The sequence below is a fragment of the Alosa pseudoharengus genome, unplaced genomic scaffold (genome assembly GCF_046254945.1).
Source record: "Alosa pseudoharengus isolate Yale_2024_CS ecotype anadromous, Long Island Sound unplaced genomic scaffold, YU_APseudo_1.1 YU_APseudo_1.1_scf_15, whole genome shotgun sequence".
Classification (NCBI taxonomy): Eukaryota; Metazoa; Chordata; class Actinopteri; order Clupeiformes; family Clupeidae; genus Alosa; species Alosa pseudoharengus.
Genome location: NW_027468620.1, coordinates 18,557,382 through 18,575,838, shown reverse-complemented (window position 1 = coordinate 18,575,838; position 18,457 = coordinate 18,557,382). Strand labels below are relative to the sequence as shown.

The following is an 18,457-nucleotide window of genomic DNA, read 5'->3' as shown; positions in this document are numbered from 1 at the left end:
CAAATGAAATTAGGAGGAAGTGAAATTGTAATCCGCTTACTTGCATTGTGATTAAGCTCATTGTGACAGAAAATAAGTTCTCTGCCAAAACCTGACCTTTGAATACTTATTAGCTTGGGAGTGCATGACTCCACATACTGAACTTCTAACATGGACTATCTGATTGAGTTCTTCTCAATTCTCTTAATTGTAAAGGGTTCTGGGAAATTTCTGCTCTGTTTCAACCCTCTGGTGAAATTTCACCAACTCAAGATTCTGATTCCATCTTAGCAACATCCTGGAAACCATCCTTGCAAAATCCTGGATGTTGCTAGGATGGTATCAGAATCATACGTTGGTGAAATTTCACCATGTGATGGGGTTTTCCCTGATCACATTGTCTCCCTCCCTTCCTTCCTTTCGGATGTCCTAACTCCAAGCTGATGTCCCAAATTAAAATGTGAAGGACACGAGGATGGAATGCTGTGTGGATAGAGGAATCAAGGACAGATGTATGTGGAAAAAAAGAGATGTGTTTGTTGTCAGCAAATGTCGTGCTCCACCCTTACTGTGATCTGGCCATAGAAGAAGGTGGCCTGTCTCTCCTGAGTGGCAGCTGAACAGGGGAGTCTGTCGCCCACATGTTGCTGGCAGGGGACCCGCAAACAGCTCAGCCTCCTGGGGCCTTCATCCTCACAGACTGGTGCATCACCGGCGCACTCCCTGCAACTGTCTTGAGAAGAGCTGAGGGTGAAGACAGAAGTGTACGTGGTCGTCCCCTCCGGGGTGGCACAGTCGCCCCCTTGTGGCAGATGGTGGCTGGGTGCAGCCTCGGAACAGGGACTGCCGTCCCTTCTGGCTTCCCCCTCTGCTCTCTCCTGATCTCTCCCCACCAGCCCCCCCAGCCTGGCCTGGATCTTCTGCTGCAGGCTCTTTAGCGCCCCCTGGAAGCGCTTGCTGAGCAGGGCGTAGAGCAACGGGTTGATGTCGGAGTTGAGCAGCACCAGCCAATAGGAGAAGGTGATGGCGGACTGCGGGACCAGGCTGGAGGGCCGCGATAGGACCTTCTCGGTGGCCTGCACCATGGCCACGCCCATGTAAGGCGTCCAGCACAGAAAGAAGGCGGCTATGACCATGAAGAGGCGCACAACGCCGTGCGATTGGCTCTGGGAAGGGTGGGTGGGGTTGTGGGGCTGAGTGCCGCTGCTTTGGAGCTGGGCGATGAAGGTGTGTAGTCGTCTGGAGCCAGAGCTGGTGCTGTTGCTGCCGCTTGAGGGCTGGGTGCGGGACTCACTGCAGGAGTGCGTGGCTTGGGAATCAGGGAGAGAAGACACAGACCCATCTCCATCCATGGAGCTCTCGGTCAAGAACCCCCCACTTAGGTAGTACACCAGGCTGGTGGGAGCGTGGGAGTCCTGGCCCTCGGTGGCACTGGTGCTGGGCGGGGGCGCAACAGGGCACCTCCTGTTGCGGTTGAGCTGGTCCTCCAGGCTATGGATCCTCCGGGCGTGATTGCGGGCCACGCGCACAATCTTCACGTAGCAGAAGAGGATGACCGTGGCGGGCAGCAGGAACGAGGCGGTGGCCATGAAGACGGTGTAGGTGGTGCTGCTGGACCACTTCACCGCACAGCTGAACATAGGGGCCACATAGTCCACCATGCCCCACCCCAGCAGAGGGGGACAGCTGGTGATGGCTGCCTGGACCCAGATCCAGAGGACTGCTGCCCCGGTCCTCCAGACTGTGCAGCGTGAGCTGTAGCGCAGGCAGTCCACTATGGAGTAGTAACGGTCCAGAGCAATGGCAGCCAGGGTCAGAACAGAGGCCGTGCAGTACACAGATGAGGTGTAGCCCACATACAGACACAGGTCCTGTGAGCCAACAAGATAATGAATTAAAGTAGTCAGTAATAATGAATTTGCCATAATTAATACATCTCAGTGATTTCATTCATTCATGAGTAATTACATTAAAAAATAATAAAAATTAGGCTAATGAATGATTATGCATTAGGCTATACATTGAGCAATTCGACATTGTATCAAAATGATCTACTAACATTGCAATCCACCCAGCCATTGTTCATGATGGAGACAGCAACAAAAGGCATCACACCGATGCCCACCAGGAAGTCACTGATGGCCAAATTAATTATGAGAATTGATGTCACAGAGTGGAACGTCTTCGTGGCAGCAACTATCAATATCACAAGTATGTTACCTATGAAAAAAGATCAATGAATTGACAGTATGTGTTTAACAAGCACGCAGAACACCACTTAAAATTACACAACGCCCTAAAATGATAACTTTATCTGTTTCTCTAAATATCTAATAACAATATAAAGCTAACGTCTAGTGTGTCTTAAAATATCTACATGACTCTGAAGACGAGATGGTCAGGAGAATACACCTGCAATAATACAAATAAATAAATAAATTTAAACACTTCTCAGCGACCCAGTGACAAATAGCCTAGTGCAGCACAAGCATCTGTAACCTACCTGTCACGGCTCCAACACACATCAGCACCATAAGCACCTCCAAAATGAGTTTGGCCCTTGGACTGAAGTTGTTAAGACGAGACGCCGTTAGATTTCTGACAAGTCGCATCTCGATCGCCAGGGGATCATTCGCATCAAACCAGCGATTATCAGGCGGATCCATCTCAACATAGCCGCAATCACGCTGCCCGAAGTCAGATTGATTTGGTGTCAAAGCATAAATCCACTTGCCTACGTGTCTACTGTTTTAAAAACAAAACAATCTTAAGGTATGCTAAATCCATGCCACCCAATGTAGCTTTCAGGTCGCAATGTAGCCTACCGACCATTTATCCATCTTCAGAAGTGAATCTCATCATCATGCTGTTAACATGACCAAAATCAGACTGCATAGGCTATTACAGTTTTCCCATAGCCCGAGACTTGACCTTCTAGGCGGTACAGCTTCTCCCAACGTCTCTAGCATCACACCTGCGCACATAAAGGCGTGGCGATAAGGTGGTTTCCAAATAGCCTGGCTAAATGCGTTCTTCACAGTCTTTTTTAAGAGCATCAATTATTTTACGTTAATATGAATAGGGCTGTAGTTGTATAGGTGGCCATTCAAAATACTTTTATGTATTAAAAAAAAAACTGTAGACCTACTGACAGCTCACTAAACGGATAATCTATTAGGCTACTTGCTGTAACTTGCATGAAATGAACTAATTTATATATTTTTTCATTTGTTTAAAATAGCCTCCAACTCATAATCATTAATTTAAAGGATTTAACTTTTGTGTTCACAGCTTGTGTCCAAGTGAAAGCCTGTCCAATCAGGCAATGAACAAGCTCTCCTCTTCAGTCACAAGATGTGCCCTGCCAAAGCCCACACCAGCTGGAATATTCTAATGTAATCCTTGGGATGGGTCTAGCTGAAGATTCACTTCATTATCTCTCTCCATTCATATAGAAGAACAGGGAAAGGGAGGTGGGGTGGGGGTAGGGGAAGGAGTGAGTGACATGGAGCAGAGAAGCAAGAGAGGAAAGAGATAGAGAGAAAGAAAGAAAGAGAAAGGGAGGGAGGAGAGAGATGGAGAGAAAGAGAGAGAGAGAAGGGGGGGTAGAGGGGGGGGAGGCATTTCAGAGCCTGAAATGAGTGAGTCACAGGGGAAATAAACCTGTCCTGTAATCATCCACTCAGCCCACAGCGCACCCAGACTAGCCTGCAGCAGCCTTGTTTGTCAAGATTACACGAAAAACAAATGACCAGCTTCAATGTCATGCACAATATTCAATTGAATTCCCAACCAGAGGTGTAAATCCAATCATGAGTCAGCCTGTCAAGGTCCTTTGTTGGGGGGTAGCGATCTAGGGGGGATGCTTCACAGAGGATCTTTGGTGACCCTTGTGGGGTGGGTGGGACTAACACTCAGTATGGGGGGGAGTACTGGACCTGTAGGAGTGAGCATGAACCAAGGTCAAGGGGCTGATTCCTGAATCCCTGATTGTCAGCAGTTATGGGAGTCTTTGTGGTTGGACTGAACGTGTGAGATATGTTTGGAGGGGGGGGAGGTGTTGCAGGTTCACCCATGGTCAGTTTGTATGTGTGTGTGTGTTACTCCCACACCAGCAGGGCGGCGCTGATGTGTACATTGAGCAAGCCTGTAACGCCACGCTGATAGTGACACCGCACACACGTCCAGCAGCTTCTACAGGTCACTCTCATTCCTGTCAGGTAAGGAGACACAGGAATTGCAGCATGGGTTCAAATGAAAGAGAGTCACAACACAACTGAGATCAGTCCCATATGTTTTACAGTATTATAGATTAAGCAGACACAGATACATATTTTATCTCTGAGAACTTTATCTCATTATTCTGTTACGTAATACAAATAAATAATTTGTTTTTCTGTCACCTAATTATCACATGTGATTGAATTGAATGATAGAGACACAGAGAAAAGAGGGAAGGTAGAGAGAGAAAGAGGCAGAACTAGTGGTCAAGAATGATCAGCAGCATTTTGTGAATGGAAATGTTTGTGTGTGTTTGTGTGGGAGGAGGAACGATTTTGCTCACACACACACACACACACACACACACACACACAATCAGAGAAATGTATGAGTCAATTATCCAGTTTACTGGTAAAACACATACGTTTTACACTGTAAACACACATCAGTGCTCTGATGCTGTAATGTTTCATCTGCTTTATCTCTGTAAAACTAGTCACTAGTGATGTATGGCTGTGCTTATGTGTGTGTGTGTGTGTGTGCGTGTGCGTGTGTGTGTGTGTGTGTGCACTCCCTGGAGAGAGCAGATTAAAACAGAGGCACGCTAGGACAGGTCTGCCTGGTGCAGCAGGAGGCAGAGGTGAGGAAACAGCCCCACTGAGAGCGCCACTCAATTAGCCTGATTACAGTAAAAAGCCCTGTCAGCTCCCACTGTGTGTGTGTGTGTGTGTGTGTGTGTGTGGTGTGTGTGTGTGTGTGTGTGTGTGCGTACATGTGTGCATGTGGGTATGAGAGAGAAAGAGAGAGAGAGAGAGAGATTGAGTGTGTGTGCATGTGTATGTGTGTGCGCATGCATGTGAGTGTGTGTGTGTGTGTGTGTCCAAAGTGTTTTGCTATCTTCACACTTAGGGTGTGTGAGAAGATGTGTGTGTGAGCAAATGTCAAAGATGTGTGATCTCAGAGTTTGTGTGCATCCATGCCTGTGTGTGTGTGTGTGTGTGTGTGTTAAGAAAAGTAAAGAGAATGTACACATCTCTCTTTCCCCCCCCCCTCTCTGTGTGTGTGTGTGTGAGCGTGTGCATGCGTGTGTTAAGAGAGGTAAAGAAAATGTGCACATCTCTCTTTCACTCTCTTCCCTTCTCTCTCTCTTTCTCTCTCTCTCTCTGTGTGTGTGTGTGTGTGTGTGTGTGTGTGTGTGTGTGTGTGTGTACAGGCTATAACTGTGTGCTTGTAACTATCCCACTATATACAGTGCGGGTGTTTTAATGCCCTCACGTCTGCTAATCACCTGGGATAATCTGGGGCTGCCACTGCTGCCATCCCGAGTGTCTCATGACATGACGTGACTGACTGACTCTTCTCGGGGGAACCTGTAGTCCTGCAGGCTCTGGCTGTTGGCCGTCTGGTCCACTGCAACAATGCCCTCCGCCTTCTTCCACTACGAGAAGACCGATAAGTTGGCCGGCTGAAGAGCACCTGAAGAGCGGAGTGAGGGTTGCATTGCATGCTGGGGGTGTCAGGGAAGCCTTGAATGCAAACACATCCGCCACTGACTAGCCATTCAGCAGTTTGTCAATACATATGGCATTCACATGGTGCATGGCAACCTTTTACCATTGAAAAAGATGTACTGCAGAGACTGAGTGCATGAAGTATAACCCTAACGTGGGTAAATGTGTGTAGCCATTTGTGCCACACTCTACAATGCAGACTATAAAGAGAGCAATAAAACTAGTTTCAGTCAGTGGGGAAATGTGAGAGGCCTGTCTATCTAACTGTATTATGTGAATATATTATATAGAAATATTATTATGGATAAATTATAGAGTGGGGCTATGAGACTGATTATATTGTACAACCAAGCTATAAAGAAGGAAATAAAAATGTTGTACCTAGAGGGGTTCAAACGAGGGTCAGTATCTGAATCCAAGTACAAACTTGGGGTGGGAGTGCAGTGTCTGTGTCTGTTTGCGGAGGTACAATCCAGACAATAAATAAGGCAAAACTATATAACTACAGTTCTAACCAGCCAGAAATTACTGCAAAAAGTGCCTCTGTCTATCTACTGGCCTTTCTGTCTGTGTGTCTGTGTCTATCTGTCTCTGTATCTATGGGAGTCTGATATAGCTCTAAAAGGGTCTCTTTGTTCTGGTCTCTCTGCCTGTCTGTCTGTGTGTCAATGTCTGTGTCAGTGTCTGTCTGTGTGTGTCAGTGTCTGTGTGTGTATCTGTGTCTGCCTGTCTGTCTGTCTGTCTGTCTGTCTGTGTATCTGTCTGTTTCTTAATTCCATCAGCAGGAGCCACAGCTCTGAGGAGACGCTCAGTGCCTGGAACTGCTCGTCGCTGACATGGAGGAGGCTGTTCAGCACCAGAGCATTGGTCTCGAAGATCTCGCAGGTGCGACACAGCCCTGTGTTCAGACATAACAAAAAAGATAAGAGGGGAGGGGGGGTGTTAGCCTCACACTTCCTGTTGCAGGGGCTTTGTGTGGCTTTGATGTAGATTTTGTTCTTGTGCAATTTCCAAACAGAATTTAATCAAATGGCAGAGCTTTTTTTGTGTGCAATATACAAACAGAATCTATCAGAGCAGGAACGGGCTGAATACATACCGGCCAATCATTATCAGTGACAATGACGCAGCACCACACACAAGCACCACTCCGAGAGTCGTGATAATACACTGCGCACGCGGTCCTCTTGTGCATTAGCGACTCGGAGAATTACTCATTTTCATCCATTCACTTTTGGGGAGGCCATTGTCGGGAGTCAATATTGGCTTTTATAATGGGCCCTCCCTTAAATAAACCACATACATCCAAGTCAATCAAGATCATAGCAACATACTGATAGGTAAGGGAACAGCCTGAAATACACCTTTCATGGCAGATGTCTGCCTGTATTTATCTGAGCCTACGGACAGACATGGCTTTTCCCCCTTATTTTTGGTTAGTGGAGTGTTTGCCTTGATGAAAGTGGTTGGTCATAGTGCCTGAGCCTAGCAACCAGACCAGACAGGCATACTTGAGTGATGTAAGGGCAATAGACCCTTGTCACAGACAAGTTGGTCAGCTGACGAAAGCATATCGTTACCCACCCCACACACTTGTGGGATTGCTGCTAGGATAGAGCCATAAATAAACCAAGAGACTCATGCCTAATGACCACACAACTTAAAAGCAAGGAATGAAGAATCTCTAGTTTGCATAAAGAACTTGAGCTCACTAAATAGATTTGTTTCGTTATAAGATTTTCAGTGCATTTTACATGGACTCTTCCCATTGAAAACCTTGAGAAGTACATGACCCTGGAAGGCTGGAAATCAAAATGATCACTGGTGTGATACACTCTTGTATAAACAGTTGTTTACACTGATTAATATGTGGCCATGCTTATGGAGTCAAAATAGGGTCTTTAATATTGAGAGCTTGTGAAAAGATGTTCACATGTGTAATAAAGTTTTGCAGCTGTGCAAAAGGAGTTCTGCATGTGAAAAGAAATTTCGTACCTGTAGAAATATTTTGTACATGTGTGAAAAAATTATGTACCTGTAGAAATATTACGTACTTGTGTGAAAGAAATGTGTATCTGTAGAAATGTTTTGTACATATGTGGGGGGAAAATGCGGATCTGTAAAAATATTTTGTACACGTGTGGAAAAAATATGTACCTGCACAAATACTTTGTACGTGTGTGAATCTCCTACGCGATGCTTTCCTGCGCAACACTGAAAGTACGAGTGTGAAACTGAGATACAAGCTTACGGACTTTTGACCCTAATTTTACTGCCTTTCTGAAGAGCCAATCAACACATTGCTTACTGCCAACCAATCAGCGTTCCCCAACGACCACGCTAACCCACAGATCTAGATTAGTTATTAAAACTGGTGGTAACAGCAAGGGCAGATAGGTCGTAACATTACTGTAAATGAACACCCATAAGTATTTCTGGACTAAAATATTGCAAAGCGATTTGGTTACTTTATTTGTCATGCTTTTATCAGTTGTAACATAGTCAAAACGTTAAGAATATCATACCAGAACATGAAATAATAACTGTATGATAGCTGCCATAGCTATCCTGACGTTTATCGTAGCTCAAAGTGCTAGGGCTAATGTAACTCGTCAGTTTTTTACGTTGCCCAGCGAATAAGTAGGCTTAATTCTTACATGTCTTAAGTTAAAGAATTGAAAGAAATAGGAAATAAAGAAAATGCTTGAACGGGTTTATCCATTTACATTCAGATCTTGCCATAGACTTTGCCTAAGCTTGCTTGCTTGGTAGTCTACCGTCCTGTTCAGTCTATGGTTGCTATAGCAACCGCTGCTGTGCTTCATAAACTGAGGAGATAACCGTGTGGTTAAAATACTCCCCAAACACAAAGAAAACAAAACTATGTAAGAAAATGGGATGTTGTATTCCAAACAACAAACCAACAGTCCTGGAAGGGCATTACTATAATCTCACTCACTATAATCTCCTAGCTGTGGATGTCCCATTACAACCCATTCATTTGATTCGTCTTTTTGCCGTCCACTAGGCTATTATTATAGGCTTGCAAAGGGTGATAAAATAAACGTGTTCTCATATCAAATAATAATAGCAGATAAACATAAATGTGTGTACAGTATTACTGTTTTTAATCATGAATGACACCACTGAATCACCCTTTCGGAAATGGAATGAATAATTCAACTATTTCGTCAACATTACTGCTAGCTAGAAGCTAACCTATAACGTTACAGTCTAAAAAGCGGATGGGATAGCTAACGTTAACATTACGGCTCCGCTTCAACCCTTTTTGCGATCACAGTATAAATTGAGCTACCACGTCACTCTTAATTAAGTTATAATTTTGCAACCCCAATCAAAGAGTATACCAGAGAAGTTCTAATAAGACATTATAGACGGGCTCTGAGTATACTAATAATGTCTTTTTAGACATTCTCTGGTATACTCTTCGATATGAAGCCAATCTGTTTAGCACCAAAATCTAGGTGGTCGGTGGGAAACGCTGATTGGTTGGCAGTAAGCAATGTGTTGATTGGCTCTTCAGAAAGGCAGTAAAATTAGGGTCAAAAGTCCGTAAGCTTGTATCTCAGTTTCACACTCGTACTTTCAGTGTTGCGCAGGAAAGCATCGCGTAGGAGATTCACACAAGTACAAAGTATTTGTGCAGGTACATATTTTTTCCACACGTGTACAAAATATTTTTACAGATCCGCATTTTCCCCCCACATATGTACAAAACATTTCTACAGATACACATTTCTTTCACACAAGTACGTAATATTTCTACAGGTACATAATTTTTTCACACATGTACAAAATATTTCTACAGGTACGAAATTTCTTTTCACATGCAGAACTCCTTTTGCACAGCTGCAAAACTTTATTACACATGTGAACATCTTTTCACAAGCTCTCAATATTAAAGACCCTATTTTGACTCCATACATGCTAGTTTATTTGTCTGGGAATTCGCAAGGAAGTAAACCATCATTGATCTGAATTACATTCATTCTGCCTTTTGGCCAATAAGGAAGCTCCTGCTTACTGCCTCTTGCTTGCTACATTTATTTATTCTAACCCAGGATGACTACTCTGCATAAATTCACATTCTGACAGAGAGGATTACTGTCACTGACTATATTTGAGGAATGCCACAGTCTCACCCTGGGGGGTAAACACACTGATGTGCTCAAAACTCTTCCCATACCTCCAAGGTTGGTGGACTTGTCGATGAGCGAGGTGACCACCATGAGGGCGCTGGTGAGTTTGCCCAGGCACAGCACCCTCTGCTGGGCTGCCAGCTGTGGCTCCTGGTCCTGGAAGCTCATAGCCTGACGAGCCAGACCCACATTATAATATAGGCTAGAGTCTGGGCACTCACCGTTCGCAGTGCTCAGTCCGAGGGTCGGGATAATCAGTTGTCTTTTCAAATTCCCTCTGCACGCAATAGGACGCAATAGGATATTTGTTTTCAAGTAGCAGGGAATTCAAGCCAAACCGTTGGAACTTTGCCATCAATCATTATGTTAAGCCCAACAAACGACTCTATACACGATTTCAATGCCAGATTTAGTTTCGATTTCTAGAGCTCAAAAGTCAACGGAGAGTTGCTAGACTAGCCCTGGCAGCAAATGTAATTTGCTGCCGCTAGGGGCGCGTCTAGATTTCTAGGCTAGGAAGCTCAGCCTCCAGGCGGTGATCTTCTTCTGCACCTCTGCCCAGCGCTCCTCCTGCTCCAGCTCACCCAGGCAGACGGACACAATGCTAATTGTCACATTGTTTACTCTATTTGTCATCTAGCTTATGCTCCTATCCAGAATGACTTGAAGTAAACTGGCTACAGGTACAGCGCCACCTGGAGCAACTCGGGCTTAAAAGTCTTGCTCAGGGACACAATGCCGGTAGCATAATGTGACGGTAGCATAATGCACAATAGTGGATTGTAAACTCTCTGGTGTTACACTTGGGAGTATAATTTTTTCTAGTGCAACACCAGCATAAACACAGTGCACATACAACACATAAGGTATTCACTGACCTGGAATGTTTGTTTTGGTTAATACCAAGTGCTACATTAATACCAAGGGCTTCACTGAAACAACATGCTGACATTGTGGGATTAGTTAGGACTTACCATTCAATTCTGGTTGCCTAACATCATTCTGACATTTCTTCACCTGTCATTGTATGTAGGTATGTCACAGTATTATGACGTGTCCTCAGAGGGAAGACACCTTTGAAACAACAAAAGACAAAAGAAAATGGGTGTGGGACATGAATACATCTTGAATAAAATCCTCCCAAATATCGACCAAGAATAACATGAATCATTCCTCGATCCTTGGCCACCAGCCACGGATCTTCTACAAGGCCAGAAATGCATACAGGCGCACAGTGAAGTTATGGCTGAAACACCACTGCAGGATCACCTCCAGGGACCTCCATTTATGCCATAGAAGAGGGAGAGAGAGAGAGGGGGAAAAGAAGAGAGAGAGACTTCAGTAACTGACCAGCAGAAAGGTGCAGATACTAGTCTTAAGGGACATTCACAAGAACGATAACGTCAAAACAGCATCGTTCTAGCTAATATGAATGACGATGTCCACACATAAAATATAATGATAACTAAATAATTAAATAATGAAGAACAATATTGTTTGGGATCACTTTACAAGCAATTTTGAGAACGATATAAAGCTGACAGCCAATGAGCCAATGAGAATCCATCACATTTTTGAGGAGCCAAACCATTGAGGAGACATTAACACGAGGAGAGATGGAATTAATGGACTCATGCGGAGTTGTGGAGTTCTTTGCCTCCCCCCTCGTCCATTAATTCTGTATAACATGACACCTCGGTGGCCATTATCCCTTACTTATGTTATCCTTATAGTTATCATTCCTGATGTGAACGGCCCTTTAGTCTTCTCTTGGTAGAGAAGGTGTGTGTGTGTATGAAAGGTGTGTGTGTGAGTTGCTAGTGTGTGTGTGTGTGTGTGGGGGGGGGGGGGGGGTCGTTACTTGTGTGTGTATGTGTGTGTGTGTGTGTGTGTGTGTGTGTGTGTGTGTATTGTTGTGTACTGCTCTTACACCACTAAAGCAGGCCCAGAACTGGTCCATGTGTGAAGGGTTGTGGTAGAGCATGAGCAGCATGGCCCACTCGATCAGGTACTTCACTGAGGCCTGGTTACTGCTGAAGCCGGCCTCAAAAGCGTAGCCCAGTAACGTCCCCACAACAAACTCCTGCAGACAGACACAACAAACACACACAGGTGTCATAACAACGGAGAGGGAAGGGCCAATGGACTGTGAGGGGGAGTGACAGGTGAGAGAACAACACCTGAGGAGGCAGAGGAGAGAGAGAGAGAAGAGAGTGAGAGACGGAATGAGAGAGACTGGATAGAGGGATGGAGATGTGCAGTGAGGAATAGAAGGAAAGTGAGACTATTAGTGAGAGGGAATTAAGTAAACGTGTGACTGCGCACATCCCTTTTCACAGTTTTAGATGGGTGCTGGATCCGAGGAAATAATTCAAGAGTAAAAGAGAGTGATCCGCACACCATATAGCTCCCATGGAAGGTTTTTTTATTTTGTGTGCAACGTTTCGAGCCCCTGGCTCTTCCTCAGGCAACCATTAGTGAGAGGGACAAATGGAAAATGAAAGCTTGATAGAAGGCAAAATATAAAAAGATAGAGATGATTAAAGAGGGAGGGATAGTTAGAGAAGGACAGGGGAGAGAGAGACAGACAAAAAGAGAGAGAGCTGCCTCACCCTTCTCAGTTTGGGCAGCAGAAACAGCAGGGTCTGCCACACCCTGCTCCTTATGCAGTACTGCAAGGAGTTGCTATAGTAACACATTTTAGATTGGGATATTCCTTCATCCTTTTAGTAAAGGGGGGGGGGGGTGTTAAGACAGGGGGATAAATACATTATATTAAATTATTATTAAATAATAATACATGATTAGAGAAAGAAAGAACACTGATTAAAATATGTTACATAACCCACACTCACCCTAAAGTTCCTTCTGCAGCACCAGCTTCTCCATGCGTGTGGTGGAGCTCATGGTTGGTTGCAAGTGGTTGGCGAGCACAGAAACATGTAAGAACTGTTCGTCTCATTTGTCACTGATAAGGACAGACAGCAGAACAATGTTTCAATGCTTTAATTATACTTATTGCACAACAAGGTCTACGATTACTTTTTGTGTACCATTACAACCCAGACAGCATAGCCTTCAGTGGCTGTAGTTCGGTTGTGTATTGTTTTTGTTGGTTATGGGAGGGTTTAGTGGTCATGTTGTTGTCTGTTGTCTGTCTATCTGACGAGCTGTTGCATTAATTTATTTCTTGAAGATATGTGAAATATGTCAACACTGGTGCACGCATGGTGTACGTGGCCCACAATCACGCCCAGAGGACACAACTCACAGCCGATCTAGGTGAAAAGACATACACTCATGTTATGACTTACTTTTAGAAAATTTGCAATATACTGTAAACATAAATAATTTAATTAAGACAACTACACTGGTACCTCCTGGCACACAATACACAGGTGGACAATGCACAGACTAACTGACCCCATGGCAACTGTTTGAGTTGTTTGGAAAACATTTCCACCTGGACAGTCATGTGTGAGTCACCTGCTCTATTTGCTGGTCTTAGTCTGCTCAGCCTTTGTGAAAGTTCATCTCATCTACATGTTTCACATATCCAACACTCTTCCTCTCTAGAGGCTGAAACATGGGGCCACTTTTTGAACAGTGTTACTCTCTGTATTGTCACCTCTTCTCTCTCTCTCTCTCTGTATCTGACCTAACAACTATGATAACTTCATGAGCCATGTTTACACAACATCACCCAGCTTCTTATGTGACACTGTCTCTTACCTCTATTTGCTGATCTTCGCCTACTCAACGGCATCATATCCCCCTGGAATATCTTCCTCTTTCTCTTGACCTGCTGGTCAGCGTGGGTGCCTGTTCTGGGGTCAGCTCCAGGGTGGCTTTGTGGACGGGCAGCCGTACGAACGCCTGCAGCGCTGCCCAGAAGTCATTTGCGTCAGGGATTAGAAGCGGTTCAAAGAAAGAAACAAAAAATCTAAAATGAACACAATTTTTGGATGAACGTAACGGGAACAAAATCAATTTCACTTGTTCCGGAGTGAAAACACTATTTTAGATAACCGGTTAATAACGGTATTCATCGTTCTGATTAACCTTTCTTTGAATATTATTCCGTTTGGAAAGTCACCTGCCCACACAGTGTTCCCAAAAACCCTTAGAGGATAAATTTTAGTCAAATTTTATGAATCAGTGTCCCCTGTATAATAATAGGCTAGACCTACTAGCTGTGAAATAACATACAGTAGGCTACCAGAGACACAAGGAAAAAATCTATAGACCTATCATGCAGTAGCACCACACATAGTTTAGGCTATTACAGGACAATTTCTGTGCCTGAAGTTAGGCTATCAGACATGTTTGAAGATATAATATACCTACTTTCAAATCTCGCCCCACGCCTGAATTCAAGCACAGTGTTTTTAATAGTTTGCCTTATATTTAATGTGCTTTGATTTAAGCTTTAAGGCTGTTGGGCAAAATCAATTTGTAAAGGTCATTCATTTTTAAAGGAACATTATTAACCATTCTTCTATATCGTTCTAACCGGTTACCATTTAGAGGAGAAGCCTGGGAACACTGGAACAGGAATGACAAAATAATGTTTTTGCTCAGAAAGAAGCCAAATGAAAATCATTCTGTTTTCAGTCCCTGATTTGCGTTGCCGCTCAACCCCTGCAACACCTTCCAGCTGAGAGCCACCACCTCTGCACAAAGAGGGGGTCCTTACACACTGCCATCTAGTGGACATAAAGAGATAGGCATGGACCCAACTGAACACGGATCAAGGCAAATTTGATCAACATGACAATCGATACGGAATTCTATGGTGATAAAATTGGCACTATATTTCAGGATCTGCATCAGTAGTTCAGTAATAGAACATGCCCCATTGTACCTACAGTATTGGTGGCACAGTACTTAGATTTGCTGACTTCTCACACACACACACACACACTCACACATAAAAATGTGCATGGCTTCTCTCCCTCCCTCCCTTTCTCTCTCTCTCTCACAAACACACATACAAGAGTGCATGACTTCTCTCTCCCTCTCTTTCTCTCTCTCCCTCACAACTTCTCTTTCTCCCTCATGCACACAGACATCAAAATGTGCATGACTTCTCTCTCTCTCTCCTCTTCTCTCTCTCTCTCACACACACACACACAGACATAAAAATGTACATGACTTCTCTCTCTCTCACACAGTCACACACAGACACACACACACAGCTGTGCTGGTCTCTGGGCCCACGATACCAATGTGTCTCCTCCTACTTGATAAATAACCAGGCTATGAAATAACCAGGCTAGTCCTTGATAAATAACCAGGCTATGAATTCATAAACTGTAATATTTGCACACCGGCTAAATACTTTAACGTTATTAAATAGCAATAACTAAGACGCATACGGGACTGGTGACTGGTAGTTTATTCCGCCATAGAGAGCCGAAGTCACGCCCTTCTACTTCCGGTCCATGGGACCTATCTTTCAAAAAAATATGAACGGGAGTTAATAGAGATATAACAATTATTTTTTGGTTTTCTCGTCAAGAAAGTACTGTTGTTCGATAGACTTAAAAAGTTATGTTGGTTTTATGGGAATCTGCTCAGTGGACTACATCTCTTGTCTCGAACGATGTACGTCACCAACGTAATGAAACAATAATATTAGCTGTTATGCTAGTTAACGGTTGCATCTTGCTGCCTGCTATGTCACTTAACAGTATCTTATGTACAGTCTATGGGCGAATACAACTTACCTGATGTGTTTAATCCTCTGACTCATGGTATTTTCATACATAGTGTGGCTGTGAATGAGCTAACGTCACTAGCGCGACTGATGGATTTATAGTCGTTGGAATTACGATCTTTCACAATGTTGTAATTCAATAGTTACGAAACAAACTGCAAATGTCTTTACATAAAAAATGTGTTTAAAATTGACAAATATCATATGGGTAATTCAAGGCACAAGTCAACCGGGACCAGAAAATAATTTCTTTTTCACCATAGACTGCCGTTCAATTTTTTTTGAAAGATAGGTCCCATGCATAGACAGTAAAAGAAATGGACGAACAGACTCCGTCGTTTTCAATGGGAGGGCACTGAGTCAAATTTAACGATTTTTCAGTTGTTCCCCCCATTACTGCGCAGACTCGTACTTAACTTCGTGATGTTAGCCATCAAACTAAATCATATGATAGATAGGTTACACAGAAATTCTTCTCACACTTCCTTTGCCTTCAAAGTCATCAAAGTTAAACATTTATTTAAGTAGTATTATTAATATCATCCTCACAATAGATATCAAGTTGTGCTAATGTTGAAACTACCACACATGATCATCTTCAAAAACAGTCATGGTTAAACAAACAAAAAAGTTATAGCCAGGCATTGCTATCTAGCACTAGAATCTAATCTTAACACTTTTCTGACCTACGGTCAATCCATCGAAAACCTCAAATGATTATCGTTAGTGCCGTTTTTCATTAGGTTTACTTGCCTCTATCCAATGCTTTACCTTAGCATACAATGGTATTGTAGGCTACATATTTGTTCATGAGTTTCCGTGCTGGCTGGACTGAGCTTCTTATCCAAACAATACGGTTATCTCCCTACGGTGCGTTAGCTTCCCTACAACCAGACTCGCTAACTATATTTCTTACGGGAACCTCAACGTTACATACAAGGTAGCTGAGCCTGTTTTGCCTTCTATTGTTTATGTAGATAATACAGAAGCTACAATGTCGGCACAGGATATATGCTATATGAAGTTATGGCATTTCAAAAAAATCCTAAAATGAATGGGCTTCTATGGGGGTTAGCAGAGAAGTGGGCCCTCCAGCCTCCATTGATTCTTCTACTTCCGGGAATTCGCCTGCCCCCTTGGTCCCATGGTGGCTAACGGAAGGGGCATGACTTCGGCTCTCTATTCAGATCACACACTCAAATCTCGCGGGAGTACCGTGAGTGCCCTGGGGCTACGGTGTCTCTTAGGGGACATACAGTCAGGATGTTACATCTCCCTTCTTAAGAGAAAGTGGCATCTCATAAACACACAGTATCCATTTTGTAAATGGAACTCTTGTGCTTACAAACACTTAAAACATATGACAATTCAATAACTTCATGAACAAGGTGATTGTGCTTAAGCACTCGCGATGAGTCTGGAAACCTACATTCTTTGGTCATTAGTGCATTACTATGTAAACAAATATGCAGTAGACATGGTAGGTGCAATAGATTCAGTAGTGTTCTAGTTAAGGAGTGAAGTGTAACTTTCTTTTAAGACTCAGGTGACAGGTAAGTATACTCAGGTAGGTGAACTCATTTTTCAAGTAACAGGTATAGTAAACCAAGTGAATTCAGGTAAGTGAACACATTTTCAGGTAACAGGTAAGTGATTACATTTCTGTTCATTTTTCACATTCATTTTTTTTTTTTTTATTTTAGAGCAGCGATCCGCCTACACCCTTTACATTACAGGTCGAGAGTTGGCTTTGGTCTGGAGATGCGTCCAGACCTTGTCATGTAACCAGGCTGCTGTTGGTCTGTGGGTCGCAGGTGGTTGGCAGGTGCAGGGTGTGGGGGCTGCTGTTGGTCTGTGGGTCGCAGGTGGTTGGCAGGTGCAGGGTGTGGGGGCTGCTGTTGGTCTGTGGGTCGCAGGTGGTTGGCAGGTGCAGGGTGTGGGGGCTGTGTGTTGTGTGTGTCTGCCTGTTGCATATCTGTATGCTGTGTGTCCCTTGTGTCTGGGTCTCTGCTGTCACGGAGGTGCCAGCGGTTTCGCCGCAGAGTCTGTCCGTCTCCTGTCTGTACGTGGTAGCTTCTGTGTGTGTGTGTGTGCATGTTTTGTTACCGTTGCGGGTCTCCATGATCCGTCTTCCTGGCGAGCGAGGTAGGGGTCTTTGTTTCGAAGCTTTTGCTTTGTCTAGCATGCGCTTTGCTGTCTGGACAGTCTTTTCGGCGAGGCCGACTCTGGGGGTAACGTGGACTTGTGGTGGTGTGGGTGAAACCCCACGCGTCGGCGAAGCGGCGGAACTCCTCAGAGCTGTAGCACGGTCCATTGTCGCTGATGACTGTCTCTGCGATGCCGTGACGAGCAAACGCAGACTTGAGTTTGGTGATAACTGCAGGTGATGTGCAGCTGGTAAGTCTCTCCATCTCGAAGAATCTGCTGTAGTAATGTACAATGACAATGAATGTTTGATTGTTCCACGTGAAAAGGTCTGTGCTCACTACTTGCCATGGTCTCTCGGGTATGTCGTGTGACAGCAGGGGTTCTCTGGGGTTGGCACCCAGGGGCGGACCTGGACACTTTGAGGCCCAAGGCAAAAGATCCCGAGGCCCCTCCCAGCCCCCACCACCCCACCCCCCCCCACACACACACACACACACACCACAACCCTAAAACTAAAACACACTTTTTTCTGTAATAATGGGACGCTGAGGCATACTCAAATACAACAAATATTTATTGCCATAGATGACAATCAAAAAACATTAGTAAAAACCTTTGAAAGTATTACAATTATGAATGGTCTGTGTGTGTGTGAGAGAGAGAGAGAGTGTAGGCTAGGGGTTTGGGGCCTCTGTGTGTGAATATACTCTATGTAGCTA

The 18,457-nt window shown here is 44.2% G+C and overlaps 1 protein-coding gene across 1 annotated transcript; it reads right to left on the bottom strand.

The window, feature by feature from the left end:
* Positions 1-521: 521 nt before the first annotated feature.
* Positions 522-2,645, bottom strand: LOC143124783 (5-hydroxytryptamine receptor 1F). The gene is made up of 3 exons (XM_076286487.1): positions 2,483-2,645; positions 2,039-2,199; positions 522-1,850 (listed from the first exon to the last, which is right to left on the bottom strand). The coding sequence occupies exons 1-3, from the start codon at positions 2,643-2,645 to the stop codon at positions 522-524; spliced, it is 1,653 nt and encodes a 550-aa protein (XP_076142602.1).
* Positions 2,646-18,457: the final 15,812 nt, after the last annotated feature.

Bases quoted from the DNA above. Each gene is read 5' to 3' on its own strand.
- LOC143124783 (XM_076286487.1), bottom strand. From the start codon at position 2,645: ATGGATCCGCCTGATAATCGCTGGTTTGATGCGAATGATCCCCTGGCG. The intron at 2,200-2,482 runs GTAGGTTACAGA...CTTTTTTCATAG, and splicing joins GTGTGTTGGAGCCGTGACAG to GTAACATACTTGTGATATTG. The intron at 1,851-2,038 runs GTTAGTAGATCA...GTTGGCTCACAG, and splicing joins ATGGCTGGGTGGATTGCAAT to GACCTGTGTCTGTATGTGGG.